This window comes from Artemia franciscana, chromosome 2, assembly GCF_032884065.1.
Source record: "Artemia franciscana chromosome 2, ASM3288406v1, whole genome shotgun sequence".
NCBI classification, from domain to species: domain Eukaryota; kingdom Metazoa; phylum Arthropoda; class Branchiopoda; order Anostraca; family Artemiidae; genus Artemia; species Artemia franciscana.
The window spans coordinates 39,328,447-39,352,822 of record NC_088864.1 but is presented as its reverse complement, the minus strand read 5'-3'; the positions used below and the strand labels follow the sequence as shown (position 1 = coordinate 39,352,822).

The 24,376-nt window shown below is 35.2% G+C and overlaps 1 protein-coding gene across 2 annotated transcripts in view; it reads right to left on the bottom strand.

The window, feature by feature from the left end:
- LOC136041424 (uncharacterized) overlaps window positions 1-14,227 on the bottom strand; it is a 54,759-nt gene extending 40,532 nt beyond the window's left edge. The window contains exon 1 of one of the 2 annotated variants that reach the window (XM_065726096.1): window positions 14,117-14,227. Coding sequence is in view for 1 of the 2 variants with exons in the window: in XM_065726102.1 (XP_065582174.1) it covers window positions 14,117-14,120 (4 nt within the window). In the remaining variant the exon portion in view is untranslated. The remainder of the gene's footprint in view (window positions 1-14,116) is intronic. The other variant, XM_065726102.1, reaches the window with a different exon arrangement.
- Between the last annotated feature and the right edge of the window lie 10,149 nt (window positions 14,228-24,376).

Sequence of the window (24,376 nt, the reverse complement as noted above, 5' to 3'; positions counted from 1 at the left end):
TATGTAACAACCAAAGGCTTTACATATAACCACAGAGATCCTGAAGGTTTTTTCCTAGCCCTCTTAGGTTTTAGACATAACAACCAAAGAAATCCTGATTTGGCCGGCCCCTCAAGTTATTTTCTTAAGAATCAAAGAAACTATTATGTAACATGCAGAAGTAAACATTTCCTATGACGTAACAAACAGTAGTAAACAAAACACATTACGTAACAAGCACCTGTATGTTTAGTCATCCGGGGATACGGGCCGCTTGTATACACAGCCAAAGGGGTCCTGGCTACTTAAAAGTATTATGCTGTCACTATTGCAATAGTATCAGACACCAAGGATGGTTGAATTTTGAAAGACGCGTCTTATATACAGTGACCTGCTTTTGTAGCAGTAAAAAGGTTAACTAACCTGAATTTTCTAACAGGATAAGGTTTGAGAGTCCATGGGGAGAAACGTAGAAGATATTTTGTAAAAATAAAAAAAAACTGAGAGAAGTATCGACTTATTTGTTTTAGTAAACATTTTTCAAAACAGTGATATATATATATATATATATATATATATATATATATATATATATATATATATATATATATATATATATATATATATATATATATATATAAATAATTTGGTAGAGAAACTGATTTAAAAAGCTTCAAAAGAAAATGACGGTTGAAACGTAGTTTATTTGTTGCCAAAGTAGCATAAGATAGCCCTACTTGGCGTTTGATATTAGCTATAAGGAGTTGTCGGGTGTGTTTCACTGAGAAAACAATGGGGAGAGCAAGGTAAGTAATGTGAATATCTGGTTTAATCCTGTTGTTCCCAAGAGGAATATATGCTGGTGATGCACGCTTCCAGTTCTAAAATACAACTTTTTGACTTTTTAGCATTGAGTTCAAGACTCAGTTTTGCATAATAAAATTTTAGAGATGTGAAAACATCATTAATACACTATATAATGAAACTTAAGTTCGATGAGAGCTTGAAACCTCTACAGTAGGGTTCTCTTCTAGACTGAATCTGATGATGTGATTTTCAATAAGATTCTTTGGCTTTTGGGAGATGTTTCCCCTTTTTCAAAAACCAAGAAAATTTTCCAAGGCTTTTAGTTCTTGATGGCTAACATTAAACTTAACTAATCTTATGTATTTGGAATCAGCCTTAGAAGCCAATTCTTTTGATATATTCACTGTTCTCCAAATTCCGCTTTTTTTAAGTTTCGGTTACTATTGCGCCGAGTTACTCCTTATTTACTGTCCGTTACCACGAATTGTTTGATAATGAAGTATGAAACAAGATCACCAAAATCTTTTAGTCTTAATATATATATTAAATAAAAAAAAATAGTTTTTTTAACTGAGAGTAAGGAGCGACCTTAAAACTTAAAACGAACAGAAATTATTCCGTATATGAAATGGGTTGTCTCCTCCTCAACGCCCCACTCTTTACGCTAAAGTTTTTAATTGTTTTAAAAAGTAGAATTGCGGCAAACAGTCAAACTTTAGCGTAAAGAGCGAGGGATTGCTGAGGGAACAACCCATTTCATATACGAAGTAATTTCTGTTCATTTTAAGTTTTAATGTCGCTCCTTTCTTTGAGTTAAAAAAAACTACGTTTTTCTTATTTAATTTCTGAACGTTTTTGAATTAATGCATGTTTGATTTTGGCTCTCCGCACATAAATTATTAGAATGAATTTTGCATATTAATTCTTTTTTCACCTAAATGGCTTTCTCGTAATTTTGATCAAACGATTTTGAGAAATAAGAGATGGGGAAGGAGGTGAAGTTGCCCTCCAATTTATCGGTTATTTAAAAAGGCAACTAGAACTTTTAATTTTTAACGAACGTTTTTATTAGTAAAAAACATACGTAACTTAAGAATTAACTTACGTAACAAACGTTTATATTCTTATATATTTATTATGTATATGAGGGGGTTTGTCCCCTCGTTAATACCTCGCTCTTTACACTAAATCTTAAGTTTTTTTTCCCAATTCTTTAAGAATGACCCCTGAATCAGAAAGGCCGTAGAATAAATAGTTGAAATTACTAAAAATACTTTAGAATAAAGAGCGAGGTATTTATCTCCTCCTAAATACCTCGCTCTTTATGCTAAAATATTTCTAGAGCCCCTCATATGCTTAATAATCTCTGTTCGTTTTAAGTTTTAATGCTACTCCTTACTTTCAATTGAAAAAACTTTTTCATTTTTTCATTGTTTTTTTATAGTAATGCTAGAAAATCCTGCGCCCTTTTCATTGAATGTCTCTTCCCCCAAGACATATTCCTCCAAGGAAAGATCCTACCAAATAGCCCCCTTCCCTCAACCCCACTCCCCAAACCAAAAAAAATCCCCCTGAAAACGTTTGTACACCTCCCAGTAACCATTACTGTATGTAAACTCTGGTCAAAGTTTGTAACTTGCACCCCCTCCCCCAGGGACTGTGGGGGAGTAATTCATCCCCAAAAACATAGTTATTATGGTTTTCGACTATGCGGAACAAAATGGCTATCTCAAAATTTTGATCCGTCGATTTCGGTAGAAAAAATGAGCGTGGGAGGGGGCATAGGTGACCTCCAATTTTTTGGTAACTTAAAAAGGGCACTAGAAATTTTCATTCCGTTAGAATGAGCCCTCTTGCGACATTCTAGGACCACTTGGTTGATACGATGACCCCTGGGGAAAAAAACATAAATAAAAACGCACCCGTGATTTGTCTTCCGGCAAAAAATACGAAATTCCACATTTTTCTAGATAGGAGCTTGAAATTTTTGTTGTAGGGTTCTCTGATACGCTGAATGCGATGGTGTGATTTTCGTTAAGATTCTATGACTTTTAGGGGGCGTTTCCCCCTATTTTCCAAAATAAGGTAATTTTCTTAGGCTCGTAACTTTTGATGACAAAGACTAAATTTGACGAAACTTATATATTTAAAATCAGCATGAAAATACGATTCTTTTGATTTATCTTTTAGAATCAAAATTCCGATTTTTAGAGTTTCGTTTCTATTGAGTCTTGTCGCTCCTTACTACAGTTCGTTACAGCGAACTGTTTGATATATATATATATATATATATATATATATATATATATATATATATATATATATATATATATATATATATATATATATATATGTATATGTATATATATATACATATATATATACATATATATATATACATATATATGCATATATATATATATATATATATATATATATATATATATATATATATATATATATATATATATATAATATATATATATATATATATATATATATATATATATATATATATATATATATATATATATATATATATATATATATATATATATATATTATAAAGAATGATTAAAATTTAAAATGAGGAAAGACTTATCAAATGCTAGAGCTAGCTGACCCCGCTAAACCTTCCATGTAGACCCCGCTAAACCTTCCATGTAGAGTAAGAGCGTACCGTTTATCTTTGCTTAAAATAGCAAACCGAGGTTGATTTTAGCAAAAAATTGAAATAGATGAAATAAAATCGAAGTTGGTTTCACTATCCACTGTAAATTTTACCATGTACCGTAAATCCATTATGTATTAGTAAATAGCTTTAAATTAGCCTAGTTCAACTACTTGACAACTTGGGGAAGGGGAGCCCTGCTATAATATTTCTTATATAGTTCAAACGATTTTTCTTACATGCCAAAAAAAAATGCATTGATTCTCAACCTTTGCGATAAGCAGATGATTCGACTTACTGTTAAAACTATTGGTTCTCATTGCGTGGAATTATCAATATGGCCCTTTTGATTTGAAAAGTTATACATCCAAGAGGCCTACAGCGAAATTATACCGGTACCCTTTCATGGATTCAAATTATCTCCTTATTAAAGAGGAATTTGATGGGAAGACATCAAGTTTGATGGGAAGACATCAAACTGATAACACCGTATCTAAGATACAAATTCTAGGTCTGTTAAATGGTTCCAGAATCCATTTCTCTAAAGTCCAATTTACAAGCTTGCTTACCTATTCATTAATATTGAGGCACAATCATAAATATGTCAATCACAATTTGCGTACTCTTTCATAACAAGCCTGGTTCGTTTAAAGTTCCAAAGGTTAGAAACTGACGTCTAGCTAACTACACATGTGGATTTAAGCCAAGTTCACATGGCTAAGCTTACGGGGCTTACTAACCCGATGAGAATATCTTTCTCGGAAAGGTCAATTATGAGCAATTGGAATTTGAAATCATTCAAAAATATCACAAAGAAAAGGCTGGAAAATTCCAGGTATCGTTCTCTGAGTCAAAAGGATGAAATATTTCGTAAGTGGAGGGGGTAAGGGCCGTAAAGGGGATACGAAAGTTTTAATCGTTTCAGTTGTGAAACTTACAGCCGTATTTCCTTGATCCATAAAGGACACAATCTAAAAATAAAATCCTGAGCCTTGTCCCCAACAAAACAAATAGGTCCTGAAAAATGCTAAAAAAAATATCTTATCGGCTTAAAACATACCGTTAAGTCATCTGGCTAGGGACGGGGGCAATGTAGAAAGAGAAAAAGCAAACTTTGGCTGTCCCAGAACAAGCCCAGCAATGAAGTGACGGGCTAAACGGTTGGAAGGGAAATCCATAATTTTTCCCGCCCTCTTCTAATGGAAGGGTGTTATAGAAACTTAGGAAGTGGCTTCTTCAGATGAAAATTGCGTTTTCTAATTCCCTTTTTAAGGTCGGACAGTGATTTGAGGGTAACTAGCCTCCTCTTCTATGCTCTTTTGTATTCTCCTCCCGTAGGTCCCATGATAGTGAATCCAAAGTCTGAGATAGCATATCGGCAGTGTCTGGGAAACAGCTTGAAGGATGAAATTTAAACTTTCAAATAAATTGGGGAGAGAAAGAGGAGAGGGTTGGGCAAGGGATCTTAATTTTTTGCCGGGGAAGGGAGGAAAGAGCTGAATTTTTTGCTGATCAACTTTTTCACAATAAGTTCCTACGAAACATGTAATCTAAACCCAGCTACTTAGAAAGTAAATCAAAAGACATTATGTGGAAAAAAGCTATACAAATGGCGTATCTGCATTATCTTAGGGCATCTAATTTTCCCTTTCAGGGGTGTTAACTGAGCCCAGTGGACCTCAAGTTTCCACTAGGAAGTGGGGTCAGGAAGGTGCATATGGGGGTAGCCTAAGAAATCCTTTTGCATATTTTTGCATATTTTTGCACTAAAATCCTCTATAGAAACTCAAATCCATCCACAGTTCAGTAGCAAGGCAAATCGAAAGAAGCTTTGTGTTGCCACGCGATCTACATTGGTATGTTTCTCCCAATAATAGGCCCAAGACTTTGTTCGCCTCTGATAGGTTTGTAACTTACAAGGCATGTAGACAAGGCCAGGTAGACCTGAATTTTTAAAAAACTGAAACTGTGCCAACATCTTTTTTCCGATTGGTTGAGGCTTGTAAGGCCTGTAGATAAGGACAGGGGGGAGCAGAAGACAATTAAAACACTACCGAAGACGAAATGTAATTTGAAAAAAAATTTCCAGTGATTTTTGACGCCCAAAATAAGCCCAAATGTGCTTTATCCCAAATAAACTAGCAAATTCCTGAGAATTTGTGCTGGACCATACCAGCCTAGGACAAAAAAAAAATCCAAAAAGTGAGTTTTATCTGCTAGTGAAACTCTAAAATGGGTTAAAATATAATTTTTCTCCGATCGGCGTGAAAATTTAGGGTAAGCAGAATGGGTCAACGGGATCTTAACGAGAACACTAAATTTCAGAGAAAATGGTTGTATCTATTCTTACTGCAAAGTTAGTTAATGCAAAGTTTGCTAAAAGATAACAAACCGTGTATTGGTCCAATAGGAGAGGCACCCGCACAGGCAAATAAATAATAGGCAAACAAATAATAAAAACACTATAAATAGTTTTATTCCTGTGCTCACAATCATCTAGATGGGGTGCCGACATATGTGCAAACATAAAACACATTTAAATCCATTCTTCAGTATAAGTCCAAATTTCTAGTATATTTGTCACTCTCCCGACATACTATCCAATATATTTCCCAACTATCAAATATATTCGACAACTTTCCAAAATATTTACCACTAGCAAATATATTGGATGATTTTCCAATATTTTTGCAAATCCGAGCGTGATTTACAGTGAATCCTCTGGAAGAACGTCATCACAACTATTCTATTTTAATTCAAAATGGCTGAGGCTTGTAAGGCCTGTAGATAACGACAGTGGGGGGGGGAACAATTACTGAGAGTGCACCTATTTCACTTCCAAGTAAACTTCTACAGCATCTTCATATACTTGTCCAGATATACTTCCAGTTCCTCAACAACTTACTTTTGGAGCAATTCTTTTGAAATTCAATTATAACATTAAGAAATTACCGCCATATTACCTCAATCAAATTTTGTTCTCCCAATCAAAAGATCTACATAGTTATAACACTCGACACAAAAAGAATATCTACATTGACAAGTAAAGTACAAAGAGATCTAAATTAAGGAAACCTCAAGGATAAGGATCAAGGAAACCTCAACTAAGGAAAGCAATTAAAGAAACATACCTGGCTGTATTGATTCGTGGCTGCCTTTTTTTTAAAAAAAATCAAACTCTTTTTACTAAATGACATGGGCAGGCATATATCGAAAGAAACAAATAATTGCAATCTTACAAAGCATAGCATAAAAGACTATATCAATCAAACGGCATAGAAAGATATGTGTATATTTAAGAGTGTCTAAAGGATATGGGTTAGGATGGGTTAAGCCCTGTAGAAAATGAAAAATATTGCTCGAAAACCTTGACTAAATACTCAAATTAGCCCAACATTTGAATTAAAATCGAGTTTTTTTATTCTTAAGTAGAAAAATTGAAAAGAAGTCTTTATAATTCATCCTAATATTAACTAGCTATACAGTTATGTCAACTGTATCACGGCAGAAAATCAAATATCTGCACTCTTATTGCCCGAGTTACTTCTTCAAAGTATCTATTATCAATATCTCGGGTGGAATGGATAAAGTACATTGGACTTGTGATTGATAAAAAACTTATCTTTTAAAACACATATTCAAAATCTACGCTTAAAGATTTCAAGGTATCAAGGAGGCACACTCGTGCCTCTATAAAGAGGCGAACCACGACAATGTTAAGCGATCTTCGGTTCCAGTAGTCACAGAGGGATGGGGGATGCATTTCGTAGCCCGAGCTCCAACTAAGAAACCTGCCAAATTTCATCCCCCTCCGACTTTTTCTTCATGGGAAAAATCTGGCCGAAAGTTTCGACCCACCAACCCCAGCCCCCCTTTAACGTTGTCCGATCGGGCTGAAATTCACAAGTTACGGTCCCCTAGGGCCCAGGAGCTTATCTGCGAAATTTCAGCTCGATCCGATAACTCCTTCCCTGTTTTCCAGAAACCACGCAAAGACACTTAATGTTCATACTCTTTTTTTTCTGCCACGCCTACAGGTCACAGCCGACATCGGATCTGGGTGTACGAAGATCATTCGATGCGGAATTCTCCGAGTAAGTTTCCTTGAAAGTTTCGTAGGAAAATCTTAACCCCCCGAAAGTTTCGACCCCCCAACCCCCCCTTTAACGTTGTCCGATCGGGCTGAAATTCACAAGTTAAGGTCCCCTACGGCCCAGGAGCTTATCCGCGAAATTTCAGCTCGATCCGATAACTCCTTCCCTGTTTTCCAGAAACCACGCATTAGCCACTTAATTAACCCATTTCTCCATAAGAGCCCATGTTAATTTGAAATTTTTAAAAGTTATTTAAAAGTTATATTCACACACATGCAGGTGGATAGCTCAGTCGGTAGAGCGTGGGACTTTTAATCCTCGGGTCAAGGGTTCAAGTCCCCTATCGGGCGGTTTTTTTTCACAAAATATGAAAAAAACTTCGTTTTCTTAAAGAGTTAAAGACCTGAACTGCTTATCATTTGAGAGATAACAGAATATTAGCTTCTTATGAGCAAAAGAAACATTTCGGTCATTCTATCTATTTTTTTTCTATTTTATACAATGATTTAAAAGCGGGGGGGTTGGGGGGCGGCAGCCACCCAACTTCCTCTCCTAATTCCTGTACGAGGAGTACAGGAATTATTAAATTACATCCACCATGGATTGTAGAAAAACGTACAGAAATAATATGAAAAAAAACTTCGTTTTCTTAAAGAGTTAAAGAGGCTGCGTCCCAAAGTCGAACCTTAAAACGTACAGGAATTAGGAGAGGCAGTTGGGGGGCTGCCGCCCCCCAAACCCCCCTCTTTCAAAGACTCTTTTGTACAGGTTTTTTGTTGTGGGGGGCTACCGCCCCCCTAACCCCCCGCTCTTGGCTTCGGAAAGGCCGTCTTTTAATTAACAAAAAATTGAAATGAATGAATAATGGAATTACTTCGAAAAATGTTAAACACAAGATGACAGGAGAACCATTGCGCCGAAACTAGTAATTAGTAACAATGAAGTCCCCCCCACAACAAAAAACCTGTACAAAAGGGTCTTTAAAAGCGGGGGGTTGGGGGGGCGGCAGCCCCCCAACTGCCTCTCCTAATTCCTGTACGTTTTAAGGTTCGACTTTGGGACGCAGCCTCTTTAACTCTTTAAGAAAACGAAGTTTTTTTCATATTATGTTGGTTTAATGCGAAGGTTGAAGCATTATTTGCCTTACTCTGCTTTACGAAGCAGTTATTTTGCTCTTATTCAGTCTAATATTAATTATTGTTTTCTAGTTTACTTATCTACATTTAAAAGTCATATTAAACCAATGCAGATTTTACAAAATAAAGCCCTAAAATTCCAGAAACTTTTTGTTCCATCACCTATTGTACTTCCAAATAAATCTTCTACAGCATCTCATATACTTGTCCAGATATACTTCCAGTTCCTCAACAATTTACTTTTGGAGCAATTCTTTTCAAATTCAATTATGACATTAAGAAATTACCGCCACATTACCTCAATCAAATTTTTTGCTCCCAATCGAAGGATTTACATAATTATAACACTCAACACAAAAAGAGTATCTACATTGACAAGTATAATACTGATTCGCTCCGTTTGTGCCAATATCCTAGTGCTGGGATGCTCACAAGGATCTTATTGATAAATTTTCTTCTATCCAGCTAATAAAAGGAATCTTAAATTTCATTTAGTTCAAAATTATCTTTTACTTAGCGTCTATTTAATAAGACAAAGTTATTTCTATGGCTTGTCGCTCTGTTTTGTTGTGGGCCTGTCGACTATATTTTAGTATTATATATATTTATGGCTCGTGGGCTAGCTACCGTCGTGTTTATCTTTATACTTTAGTGTTATTTGTTTTTTATCTTTGTCTAGGCCTAGTTCTTCGACCTTGTCTCCCCATGAGCGTATGTCAAATATATATATATATATATATATATATATATATATATATATATATATATATATATATATATATATATATATATATATATATATATATATATATATATATATATATATATATATATACATATATATATATATCTAGTTTATCTAGTATCTTTCCTCTTATCTAGTAAAAGGTTCTTGAAAATAGACAGTTATAATAAAAAAGCCATATGGACAAACTGCTTTAGTACTACAGTTAACTTGAGATGTTACAGCTTGGATATGATTTTTGAGTTATTGGAATTTGTTTTATACAATACTTATATAAGATTTGGGGGTGATTTGTACAAGCAAATTATGGGAATTCCCATGGGGGGGAATGCCAGCCCATTTATAGCTGGCTTGTTTTTACGTCAACTAGAATATAAATATATGATGGATAAGAATAATCCAATTAATTTAAAACATGCTTTGTCAAATAATAAAAGATATTTAGATGATATTTTGGTCTTAAATTGTAAGGATTTCATTGATATTTCTAAAAATATATATCCATCAGAGCTTATTCTTGAGCCTAGTCATGGCGCTGGTCATGAAGATCATTTCTTAGATTTAAATATTAATATTTGTGATAATAATAAATTAAGTTTTAAAATGTATAATAAAACGGATGATTTTGATTTTGAAGTGATTAGTTTCCCATTCCCTGAAAGTAATATACACTCAAATATCACATATTCAGCGTTTTTCTCACAGTTACTTCGTTATGCAAGGATTTGTAGTAATTATATTGATTTTAAAAATAGATGTAAAATCTTAAGCCAAAAATTGATATCAAGAGGTTTTTCTGTAAATAAATTAACTTGGCAATTTAAAAAATTTAGTTTTCATTATAACGAACTTTTAAATAAATATCAAAAGAATTATCTAGAAATACTTAAAGAAATTTTTAACTAATTTCGGAGGTTCGAGAAATGTTGTCACAGCGCCATTTATTTTGAATTGTGTTTCTAATTGAGCAGATTTTTTAAAAAATTAGCCACATGGTAAAGATGAATTCTATAATTGTTTAGTTCATTCAGGTTTTTTGCAATGTGTTAATATTTGTGATTTGGTAAAATTTATAATATTTAGTTTACCTATTGTTGCTAAAGGGAGGGATATATTAACAAGATAAGCTTGTTTTGGTTTTACTTGGTTGTTTTACATTTGCTGTTTTTTTTCATAGGCATGTATTTTGGGGGTGATACCTGACGCGGGGATGCCATGGATATTCTGTGGTAGCCACAACACTGTGCTGGGTAGAGAATTTAGAGTGGCGAAACCCTATATAGGCCAGTGTATTCTCCTGATGAGCCCTTATATTGGGTGTTGCCTCTGAATTATTTGTCTATATTATTTTTTCTATTGTTCGGTAAATGACGACTTATACTTATTGACGACATGACTGCCTGTCCATGGATTATTCTTTATGGTTGATTGTGTGTGGCTATGCTGTTTGACCTATGTGATTGTATGGATGAGTAGGGTTAAGGCCTCATTCAAGTGCTGGTCTATATTAATCACTAATTTAGGAAAACAGTCTTCCTTTTCTCCTTCTGTCTCTTTTTTTTTTTTTTTTTTTTTTTTTTTTTTTTTTTTTTTTTTTTTTTTTGTGTGTTTGTGCTGTAGCATTGGTGATTTCTCTTTTCATGATATATGTGTGTGTGTGTGTATACGTGAATAATAAAATAATTTAGCTTGAACTTGAAAACGTACAAAAGTCAATTTCAAAAATAATATTTCGATAAGAGAAGTTTTTTAAAGAAAAGTAAAGACCCATTTTCAAACCTAAGATGAGCAGAAACAAATTCTTGTCCTAATTCCAATTTAAATGAACAGAAATTATTATAAGTGAATGGTGGAATTTCAAGACGACTGAAATTAAAATAAATAATAACATTAAGCATAAAAGCAATAGATGTGGCTATAGATAAATAAAGGCTTCCCCAAACAAACAGAAATGAAAATGAATTGTGAAGTCAAATATAAAACGAACAGATATTACCGCAAATAGTAATGTGGCCTAAAGCGTCTAAAGGTCATTTTTGTTTCTTCCATGCGTATATTCGTTTGTTTTAATAAATATTTTTGTTGTGAAATTTTATCTCTTTTTGATTAGGAAATATTATTAAATTAACAATAATACCCGAATATAGGTGTGGGTTCAGTCGTAAATTGACTAGAAATACCAATAAATAGAAGTGCAAAAATCAACCTGAGTCAGCTATGGAAATATTTTTTGAGGTGTAACTAGGAAAAAGAGGTATGAGAAGGATTGTTTTTTGGACTTCAAAGCTATTGCGCAACTCTAGACGTTAATTCTGCCTTTCTCCTCTTACGTTTAGGCATACGAGACTAGCTGCAAAGAGGGCACAAAATCCCTTTCGGGATTTTGATTACGTCTAATTAAAGGCGAATAAATTTTGAGACAGCTATTTAAAGCAAATGTCTTCGGCTCAAATTGGCAAAATGATTTCTTATACCACACTGCTTTTCCATTTCCGAAAAATTAAGAGAGAAAGAGAGGTTTAATTTTTGTTCCATTTCTCTAATTGGCTTTAGCAGTACATTTAGGCTAAACATATAATTCATTTTATAAAAGTATTTTTCTTCGATTCTTCATGAACATAAAGATTAAATAACAATTCGCTTAATCTACCTCTTTCTTGTTTCCTGGAAATAATAATTTAAATGATCTGGTAAAGGAAAAAAAGTAGTTCCATGTTCTTATCTCTTTTGTCACACTTGACTCCATAGAATATTAATATCTGAACTTAATTATAATCTACATTAGTATTAGATGAAATCGTGATGGGTATAGAATAAGAAATGGAAAAACAGAAGAAGGGAGACAATGCTTTCGAGTTGCTGAATAATCGTTATAAAAATAAATGAGATATTTACAGCTCTGGAGAAAAATAGACACAATCAGAGAAAAAGGACACTGGTTCCAATTTTTTAAGCCAGCTTCAGTTAGTGTTATATAAAAAAATGTAACAAAAGAGCTGATTGATTTTGTACTGTTAAGAAATATGGTAAAGAAAAAGGGGTATCAGTTTAGAGACTTGCCACTTCTAAAGGAAACAGGCTAACAAAATAAAAGTAGTACCATTAGAATCCTCATCGTGTACTTTCCAAGATATCATGGTCACTTTTCAGACAATACAACCTCCCTTCTAATGGTCGCAGATATATCTCAGATATATCTCAAAATTGCACCGAAATCAGCGAACTGCCGCCCCGATTACCGAAGAACCTATTTTAGCTTGACTCTAAAACTTAGTTCATTGTTAGGTAGTAGTAAGGTAAGCACAATTCTATAGTTATAACATAAACAATTTTATCCACATTCTTAAGATCAAGAACATATCCAGGTTTTTTTTCGGGGGAGGGGGTTACAAGAAAAACTTTAAAAAGCACATAAAAAATTTATATTCAGTTTGTTACAATTTTACGAGCCAGACAAGCATTTCGGGGGAGGATTTCAAGCAGCTTACCTCCCCCCTCCCGGGTGCAGCCTTGTTTAAGATTCATCAAATTCATTGATTTCACTAGATTTCAGCGAGTTGAGAATTTAGAAGCCCCTTTTAACAAAGAAACGTGATCCATCATAAGATCCATAGGAACGGAGAAGTATATTATTAGGGATATATATATATGGGACCATCAATATTGGGGGAGGGAAGAACGCATTGTTAGAAAAGTGACCATGATATTTGAAAAGAGCATAAATAAGGAACTTAATGATACTAGTTTTGTTTTATTAGCGTTTTTTATTTAAGCAGTCAATCACTTAAACCACGCCAGAAAATGAACTACAACCTGAAAAAAAAAACTTGCTCTGAAACTTTAGCCATTCTGCAGGCCAAACACATACACAGGTTGGGATTGGGAATACGGGATGGTTTCGAGTCTTCTCTTAGTTCCTCAGGAAAATCAGGATTTATACGATTGCTTTCCATGATTTTCTATATTTCTCACATAATTACTTTTTTCGAATCTTTTTTTAACTTTCTACACCCTCCAAAATAACTTGCTGTATACATACCACTTACATACATTTAACCCCCCCCAAAACACAAAACTAAAAATATAATTGTTTTATAGTATATGCGAACTCTGGTGCAAGTCATTGTTGACAGCTAATTTGATTTTAGTTAAAGCTGAATAATTAAAATTATACAACACTACCACTAATTGAATAGCCTATATGTTTTCTTGTATTAATTTACATTTTCGAAATTGATACATATTTGGATCTTATGGGTAATATGGAAACCTTCTAAAATAGTGCAGTTGAATAAAGCAAACAGAGTAGTCCTAGGTATATATATATATATATATATATATATATATATATATATATATATATATATATATATATATATATATATATATATATATATATATATATATATATATATATAGTAACGAAACAGCAAGTCCCTTAGTTTGAACTTTTTTTTTCTTTCTTTTTTCTTCTTCTTCGTTTTCTTTAATTAGAAGCCTAATTAGACAATACCACCGAAACGCTAAGTTTTTGTAAATTTCTGGGCATTTCTTATTCAAACTACCGAATAAGGTAAGTTTATACTTTCATTCGTGATCCCCACGAATTTTTTTCGTCGTATTCACCCCCGAAACAAATTCCCATGTATATGCCTGCTCCTAAAAAAAATAGAAGTTTTCTTACTCATAAAATTGCTATTTCAAGCTTAAGTCCACGGCAAAGATTAACTTTCTACTTGGCTCTAGAACCCTGAACCTTACTGACTACGATCCATTCATGCCTATTCTTTTCTTAATACTAAATTGCATTCTTTGTCAGTACAACACCAAAAATGGTAGCAGTTTAATTATTCTGTTCAGCGCCGAATTTATACCCGCAATTACTCTTCAAATGTGGATTGAAACCTACAATATTACTTTGGTAATAATGTGGATACGGGACAAAATAAAAACAATCACTTTCAATTAAGATACATTATCATGACTGGATATAAAATGAGAAAAATAAATATCCTTTGCTACTTCCCTATGGTTTGTGAAAGAACTAAAAAACAAATATATAAAACAATGTTTCAAACCAAACAGCTCATGGGAACACCGCTCAAGCTATAAGAAAAATGAACATAAAAAGAATTGGATTTTTGTGCTGATTATAAATAGAGAAGATTCATTGAATTTAATGTTACCCATAAATAGCTACGAGCTTGAGAAAGTTTGCCTGGTTTTCAAAAAAGGAGAGAAACACCCATTAAAAGTCAAGTAATGTTAATGAAAACCACACGATTCGATTCAGCGTATCAGAGAACCCTTCTGTAGAGGTTTTAAGCTCCCATCTGTGAAAAAGACGAATTTGCATTTTTCCAAACAGTTCGTGGTAAGAAACTGTAAGTAAGGAGCGACCCGGCTCAATAGCAAACAACACACTGAAAAGCGGAATTTTGATACCAATACATATATCAAACGTATCAAATTATTATGTTGATTTCAAATATAAAAGTTCCATTAAGTTTAATCTTACCCATTAAAAGTTACGAGTCTGAGAAAGTTGCCTCATTTTCGGAAAAAGAGGAAATCACCCTTAAAATCCATAGAATCTTAATGAAAATCACACCATCAGATTCAGCGTATCGGAGAACCTTACTGTAGATGTCTCAAGTTCCCATCAGCAAAGTTGTGGAATTTTGTATTTTCTGCCAGAAGAAAGATCACGGAATAGTGTTGTTTTTTCATGGCACTTGGTATTAACCAAGTGACATATAGCAATCGCAAATTCTGTCGGTTTGTCGGTCCCGGTTTTGCTACTTTAGGCAGTTCAAGGTAAGCTAGGACGATAAAATTTGGCAGGCGTATCAGGGACCGGACCAAACTAAATCAGAAATAGTCGTTTTCCCGATTTGACCATCTGGGGGGAGTGGGGGACCCGTTAATTCGGAAAAAATAGAAAAATTGAAGTATTTTTAACTTACGACCGGTTGATCAGATCTCAATGAAATTTGACGTTTGGAAGGATATCGTGTCTCAGAGCTGTTTTTTTAAATCCCAACCGGATCTGGTGACATTGGGGGGGGGAGTTGGGAGGAGGAAACCTAAAATCTTGGAAAACACTTAGAGTGGAGGGATCGGGATGAAACTTAGTGGGAAAAATACGCACAAATCCTAGATACATGATTGACATAACCGGAACGGATCCGCTCTCTTTGGGGTAATTAGGGGGGGGCGTTAATTCTGAAAAACTAGAATAAATGCGGTATTTTTAACTTAAGAACGGGTGATCGGATCTCAATGAAATTTGACATTTAGAAGGACATCGTTTCCCAGAGCTCTTACTTTAAATCCCGACCGGATCTGGTGACATTGGGGGGAAATGGGAGAAACCTAAAACTTGGAAAACACTTAGAGTGGAGGGATCGGAATGAAAATTGGTGGGGGAGATAAGCTCAAGTCCTAGATACATGATTGACATAACCAGAACGAATCCGCTCTTTTTGGGGTAGTGGGGGGGGGGTAATTCTGAAAAATTAGAAAAAATCAGGTATTTTTAACTTACAAACGGGTGATCGGATCTCAATGAAATTTGATATTTAGAAGGATATCGTGTCTCAAAGCTCTTATTTAAAATCCCGACCGGATCTGGTGACATTGGGGGGAGTTTGGGGTAGGGGGAGCCTAAAATCATGGAAAACGCTTAGATTGGAGGGATCGGGAGGAAAATTGGTGGGAAAAATAAGCAGAAGTCTTAGATACGTGATTTACATAATTGGAACGGATCCGCTTTATTGGGGGGGTTAATTCTGAAAATTTTGAAAAAATTACGTATTTTTGACTTACGAAGGAGTGATCGGATCTTCATGAAACTTCATATTTAGAAGGAGCTCGTAACTCAGATCTCTTATCTTAAATCTCAACTATATCCAGCGTCATTGGGGGGGGGGCAGTATGGGGGACCGGAAATCCTAGAAAATACTTAAAGCGGTGAGATCAGGATGAAATTGGATGGGAAGAATAAAAACCTGTCTAAGATACGTGACTGACATAACCGGACCGGATCTGCTCTCTTTGGTGGAGTTGGGGGGGGGGTAATTTTGAAAATTGAGGTATTTGTAACTTATGAAAGGGTGACCAGATCTTAATGAAATTTGATATTTAGAAGGATCTTGTGCTTTAAAGCTCTAATTTTAAATTCCGACCAGATCCTGTGACATTGGGGGGAGTTGGAGGGGGAAACCGGAATTCTTGGAAGACGGGAAAATTGGGGTATTTTTATCTTACGAATAGGTGATCGGATCTTAATGAAATTTGATATTTAGAAGGAATTCATGTCTCAGAGCTCTTATTTTAAATCCCGACCAGATCTTTGACATTCGGGGGAGTTGGAGGGGGAAATCTTGGAAAACACTTGGAGTGGAGGAATCGGGATGAAGCTTGGTGGATAGAATAAGCAAATGTCCTTGATAAGTGATTGACGGAACCGTATTGGATTCGCTCTCTTTGGGGGAGTTGGGGGCAGGGGTTCAGTGATTTGGCGAGTCAGGTGCTTCTGGACGTACTAGGACGATGAAAATTGGTAGGCGTGTCAGGGACCTGCACAAATTGACTTGATAAAGTCATTTTCCCAGATTCGATGGGCTAAAGGGAGAGGAAAAATTAGAAAAAATTAGGTATTATAACTTACGAGTGGGTGACCGGATCTTAATGAATTTTGATATTTAGAAGGACATCGTGACTCAGAGCTCTTATTTTAAATCCTGACCGGCATTAAGAATCTTATTTTCCTTTTAAATCAATCTATTGATTCATAGAATTTTGTTAGAGCTCATACCATATGATCTCTTGGCTCTTAGCTCTTGTTCTTCTTTCCCAGAAGTTATCGTATCAACCCAGTGGTTCTACAATATAGGAAGAGGGCTCATTCGAACGGAAATTAAATGTTCTAATGCCCTTTTTAAGAGACCAAAAAATGGAGGGCAACTAGGCCCCCTCCCATGCTTTTTCTCAAAATCTTCAGATCAAAATTTGAGATAGTTATTTTATTCAGCATAGTTAAAAAGCCGAATGGCTAGGCGTTTGGAGATATCATGACCCCCCAGAGCCTCTGGGGAAAAGTCTTTGATTTACAAAATGTGTCCATTCTTTACGCATAGTATTTGTTGTTGGGAATTATACATTCGTTTTACGGAGGGGGGAGGGTTTTTGCTGGTGAGATTTTCCTCGGGGATAATCCACCATTGGGAGGGAAGTTTCCTGGGAGTGAATTCTTCAGGGGGAATTTTACACTAGGGGAATTTGCCAGAATTCCTATACTAAATTCGTCTTGTGTCTTGCTTTCTCTTTGCCGACTCAATTTTACACGTGGAGATCTTAAGGGTAATTGTCTGAAGTGAATTCTCACCTGTCATAAAAGGTTTTTTTTAAGTACAAAAAAACTTTACCGTGAAGAGTGAAGTATTGAAGAAGAGCAACCCCCCTCATACACGTATAATCTCTGCTTGTTTTAAGTTTTAATGCTGCTCCTTACTTTCAATTGAAAAACTTATTTAATCCAGAAGAAAGATAATGGTTGCATAATTGTTTGTTTGTTTTTTCCCACGAGCAATTGTATCACACCAGTGGTCCTAGGATATCGGAAGAGGGCTCATTCAAACTATAATTAAAAATTTTAGTGCCCTTTTAAGTGACGAAAAAGATTGGAGACCAGCTAGCCCCCCTGCCACGCCCAATTTTTCTCCAAAATCGTTCTAAAATTTGGGTAGCCATATTGTTCAGTGTAGTTGGAAGGTCCAATAACTACGTCATTGGAGATAACCTGACACCCCAGAGCCCTTGGGGAAGTGTTTTAAGGCTATGAAATACCCATTGTTTACGTATAATATTTGTTATTGCAAAGTATACATACATTTTTTGGTTGGGAGATGGGTGAATTTTCTGCTGGGGGGATTCTCTACGAGGTGAATTTTCTATGGGAAATGAATTTTCAGGGGGGTGAACTTTCAAGGGAAATTTCCACTGGGGAAATCTCATACAATTGCTACACGAAATCTTTCTATTTGTCTTGCTTTCTCTTTGCCGGCTGGAATTTACATGTGGAGATGTCAAGGGTAGTCGTTTGGGGTAAATTGTGACCAAAATTGAATTGTCTAGAGCATTGGTTCTCAAACTTGACTGGACTCTTACCCGTCTAAACAAAATGTCCAGTCTTGTGACCAACCTTTTTGCTGATTTTTGTTTCTTTACAAATGTTACCAGTGTGAACGAACGACTTGAAATAAAAAATATGACATAATATTTTTTTTTACTACTTACTATTAAAATTATTAATTAAAAAGCTTATCCCCCTAAATACTACAACTGCAAGTTTTTTTGTTTTATTTTACGAAGATATGTCAATGGGAAGCATGTATTTGTCTTTGACTTTTCTTTATCAAGCAGTTCGTGGTAACAAACTGTAGTAAGGAGCGACCCGGCTCAATAGTAAACGAAACTCTAAAAAACGGACTTTTGATGCTAATAGATACATCAAAAGAGTCGGATTCTTATGTTGATTTAAATATAAAAGTTTCATCAAATTTAGTCTTACTCATCAAAAGTTATGAGCCTGAGAAAATTTGCCTAATTTTGAAAAATAGGGAAAAACACCCTCTAAAAGTCATAGAATTTTAACGAAAATCACACCATCGTATTCAGCGTATCAGAAAACCCCACTGAATAGTTTCAAGCACCTATCTACAAAAACGTGGAACTTCGTATTTTTTTGGCTAGAAGACCGATCACGGGTGTGTGTTTATTTGTTTGTTTGTTTGTTTTTTCTTCTTTTTTCCCCTAGGGGTGATCGAGTCGACCAATTGGACCTAGAATGTCACGTGAGGGCTCATTATAACGAAAAGTAAAAGTTCTAGTGCCCTTTTTAAGTTACCAAAAAATGGAGGGCACCTAGGCCCCCTCCCACGCTCATTTCTCCCAAAGTCAACGGATCAATATTTTGAGATAGCCATTATGTTCAGTATAGTCGAAAAACATAATAACTATGTCTCGGGGCTGACTTACTCCCCCACAGTCCCGGGGGAGGGGTTGCAAGTTACAAACTGTGACCAGTGTTTACATACAGTAATGGTTATTGGAAAGTTTACAGACGTTTTCAAGGGGATTTTCGGTTGGGGGATGGGGTTTAGGGGAGGGGGCTACATGGTAGGATCTCCCCTTGGTGAAATTGGTCATGGGGAAAGATAAAATTTCATGAAGGGGGCGCAGGATTTTCTAGCATTATTTAAAAAAAAGTGAAAAGATAATCATGAAAAGAATTTTCAACTGAAAGTAAGGAGCAGCACTAAAACTTAAGGCGAACAGAAATTATTTCGCATATGAAAGGTTCCTCTCCTCCTGAATACCTCGCTCATCACACTAGTGTATTTTTAGTAATTTTAACTATTTATTCTATGGTATTTGTGATTCAGGGGGTCATTCTTAAAGAATTGGGCAATACTAGAGGTTTAGTACAAAGAGCGAGGCATTAACGAGGGGGCAAACCCCCTCATATACATAATAAAAATATACGAATATAGAAGTTCGTTACGTAAGTTAATTCTTAAGTTACGTATTTTTTACTAATAAAAGTGTTCGTTAAAAATTAAAAGTTCTAGTTGTCTTTTTAAGTAACCAAAAATTTGAAGGGTAACTAGGCCTCCTCCCCCAGCCCTTTTTCTCAAAATCGTCCGATCAAAAGTAAGAGAAAGCCATTTAGCAAAAAAATATACACAAATTTCGTTTTAATTATTCATGTGCGGAGAGCCAAGATCAAACATTTATTAACTCAAAAATGTCCAGAAATTAAATTAAAAAAAAACCTTTTTTTAACTGAAAGTAAGGAGCGACATTAAAACTTTAAACGCACAGAAATTACTCCGTGCATGAAAGAGGCTGTTCCCTCCTCAACGCCTCTGTTCATTTATGTTTTTTAATGTCGCTCCTTACTTTCAGTTAAAAAAGTTTTTTTTTATTTAATTACAGTTTCAGCATCAACTTCAACTTTAGTTACTTTTTATCACAGTGAGTTTGATATATCCAATGTATTTCTGTAGTTAATGTTATATCTATGAGGCCGAAAATCTGGCCTCATATAGATATGAACAAGCTATGAGCTAGCTTCATCAAAAAGGCAAGGATAGGTATCAGCAACTAAGAACCAGAATTTCGTAAATAATATGGGTTACAAATCCAACTCAAAAAGTTAAACTTTTTCATCTCCCAAAATAGTGGTGAAAAATATTTTTTAACAGTGATAGCTGACTGGAAATCACAGACAGTATGTTCATCTTAGAAAGTACTTGGTTTTCAATAACAAAACTTTCAAGTGTTTCAAATCAATAATGCTCGTTATTATTAATGCAACTTTTCCACAGCATAAGCTTCTTCACGGACGCTCGGATTTTGTCGTGAGCTGTAGAAATGTCTGATCTGTTTGAACCTCACAAATACAAATTGAGTTCGTTGAATTTGGAAAAAATGTTGGGCGAGTAATTGAGCTTAAGAATGAATTTGTCGTCCAGTAGATGTTTAATATATTCAGTTTTTCCTTCCAAGTAACGTGTAACTTTATTACACAATTCTACTAATCGTGCTAGTACTTTTACTCTCATAACCAGGGAACTTCTGTATTTAGAAGAAGAAGATGTATCGCGGCTATCCATTTCGTGGCTACCAACATCTCCTAACTCATATTTGTGTGAGGCCGGATTTTTGGCTGTGGTTTAGATTAAAAAATAAGTACAGAAATTGGATACATAACCTGCCTTTGATTAAAAGTAATTAAAGTTGATTAAAAGTAATTAAAGTTGAAGTTAATGCTGAAACAGTAAAGAAGAAAAATCAGAAACAAATACATCCTTTTCATTGAAATAATATTGCGAAGAAAAACTTGCAGGTGCAGTTATGTAAGTAATAAAAAAAAATTTCAGTCGTGTTCCTTATTTTAACAGTCTTTCATTCATACTTATAACAACTCGGCTGTCCAAAGACATAACCGTGAATGTGACTTTTTCGCAATTTTCAAAAACAGTTATTGTGTTTCAAAACCTACGCATTGCTCCATCTTTTTTCCTAAGTTGATTTTTAGGGAAAAGGCTATATCATCAGGTCGGTGCTTTTTAACCTGATATTTCTATTTTAGTGACGCGTTAAAAATGTACTCTTACTCTGAATTATTGGAAAAAAGAACAGAATCACATTTACGGTTTTGCCGAGGGATTTTGGAGAAAGACAGAGCCAAATTGCGAACGAATCGGACGAAACGTAACGCTCTCTGTTTTGCCTTGGGAAGCAATGGTGAAACCGTGAATGTTCTATTATTTTTTCATAGAACGTAAAAACTAGTTGATGAATGAAGAGCAAAATCTAATTTAATTATAATAGTCAAAAAAGTAAAAAAAAAAATTCACTCGCACGCCAAGCTTTTACTAGTACGCCTTTGAGTCCAGTTCATCGTCGTAGCTCTTTTTGTCTGGCAAATCTCGGATCCCAACACAAACCGGTATGGAATCCCAGAAATTTCTTTTTTTTTAAGTGGAGTATACAACAAAATACTGTTCATAGTTTTCTTCTTTTTGCCTCTGTAATGCCTCTGTTCGCCTTTCTATATTCAGGTAAAGGTCCGTTTTTATTCGTTTTCTTCTTCAAGAAATCACACTTGGAGTGAGACTCTTCACCGAAATCGCGTTTGTAAAAAAGCGAAAAACACCCTCTGTCAAATTTAACTTCCACAGTATCAGTTATTTTGAACTTGAGCTTGACTAGCTTCTTTTCGTTTTTCCCCACCCGGAAATTTTCAATTTGCACTGACAATACTTTTATCGGCTTGCTTCGTGATTCTTTAATAACCGTGCAAATACTTTCAAAATCAAATATCTGCCTAACCGCAGATATTTTCCTTTTAATATGGCCATGAAGACCATTGGCTGCCATTTGAGTATGGCCTTTTGTAAGAAACTTGAGACGAGTTTCCTTCAGATCCAGGTGGCTATGATCATTGAGAAATAAAATAAGAGTTATGAAAATGGTTCACTTCTTATTCTGAGCTGTGCAGTTGTAAGCCCAGGACTCAAACATTTCAACGCCCAGGATGTTTTCAATTACCTTGACAAATGCAGTTACTGTGTTATCAGCGTCATGTTTCTGAACATCTTTGTGCCAAACGACGCAAACAGAGTTTCCGTCCAGTTTTGGATTTACAGGACACAATGTCCCGTTGAAGTCAACGAGTCGACTTGTGAAAAAAAGCACTACTTTATCTGTGGCATCCTGGGCAGGGGCAAAACTTTCTGCATGTCGATGCAGCAATATTTTTTATCACTTTATTCATTTCTATGCACTATAGATAAGTTTGGCCACTTTTGATTCTTATTTGTACCTTTAGCACATCAAGGTTTCAATATCCTGAATGTCACCATTCAACGCTTTGTTATAGTGGCTCAAGCAAATGTCACACATATCGGTTGTTGGCTTCTTCAAAGATATTGACAGCAGTACCATCCGATATATTTCAACTGAGGCTTTTACAAATGAAAATTTCTTGTGCAAGTCTTGGTGCATAATATTGACTGAAAGAAAGTAATCGAGATAAAACGTATTCGGTGCATTGTATTTTCTGTAGTGACGCGGTGTTCGATGAAAACTGCCTATATAGTTTCTGATTTTTCATTTTACGTTGATGTAGCGGTTCTCACCATGTCCCTCAGTCAGCAAACTGTCTTCTTCTTCAGCTTTCTCTTTAGCCTTATGCAGTTTTTGCACCACTGGGTCATTTTTGTATAAAAGTGTACCCAGGAAAATTTTCAGCATACAATTTCTCTGGAAGAATCAACTGTTAGACACTTTAAAAAGTAAATTATTTTCTTTTTTCTTTGATCTGCTTCTTCCATGGGTATTTCACCGGTTTTCCTTCTATTTGGTATTTCAGAGGTGAATTCTAGAAGAAATGAAAGCTCTTTTCTCATCAGCTTGTAAAGAAACTTCTAAAAATTTGCCTTAATCTGCTTCACTTTCTATTCAGTAAACTTACCCCTGCATTTGATGTAACAGGTTTCTTTGCACAGTTCAAGTGCAGAATGCTTCTCTTGAGCTTTCTGGATTCTTTTCTCGATGGTACGGGCCCGCTTTAAAGTTTGTAAATTAGCTAAATCTACAGCACTAGTTTCAACTTCTGAAACTAACATTGACTGAGGCTGACTTTCAGAGGTCTAGAGGTCCAACATTGACATGTTACGATGAACTGGTTCAGCATTTGAGTCATAGCTTCTGTCTGGAACGTGGATTCCAACTAAGTTGATAGACATTTCCAGTGGTTGGTGTGAAATGGGATCCAAATTCAGAATAAAAACGCCTGTATCGTTATTGGGATAAAGGTTCATCTCATCAGCGTATTCCTGAGACTCCTAACTCATGGACAGGACTTGCCTCATATTTCTTGACCTCAAGTGCTGGCTCTACAGCTGCTACGAATGCTGCTAGTGGTTCTACAGTCGTCGCGACAGTACTTCAGAGTAGAGTAGATGGTTCTATGTTAAAGCTGACCCTGTAATTTTTAACTGAAGCGTGTGACATCAGCTCGCCGATCGAATGACAATTGCCCAGCCACGTCTTAACCTTCTTCCGGTAAGGATTTTTGTCGTCTTCAGAGTAATTCATTTCTTTATGTCTCTTCATTTGTTCTTTCTTGGATTCTCTCTCAAGCTGTAAAGAAACAATAATTTAGCAACAAAAATGGACTTAGTGAAGTAATTTACTGTCAATCTAGAGATTTTTTTCCTTTTTCTTTACAACTGAACCAATATTACAATGTAGGAGATAAAAAAGCGCAAAATATTTTAAAAAGAAAGATCTCTTAAGGCTTATAAGGGCGTGCCTACCGGTGCCAGGGCAATAATTGCCTCCCGAGAATTCTAAAAGGCTTTTTTGC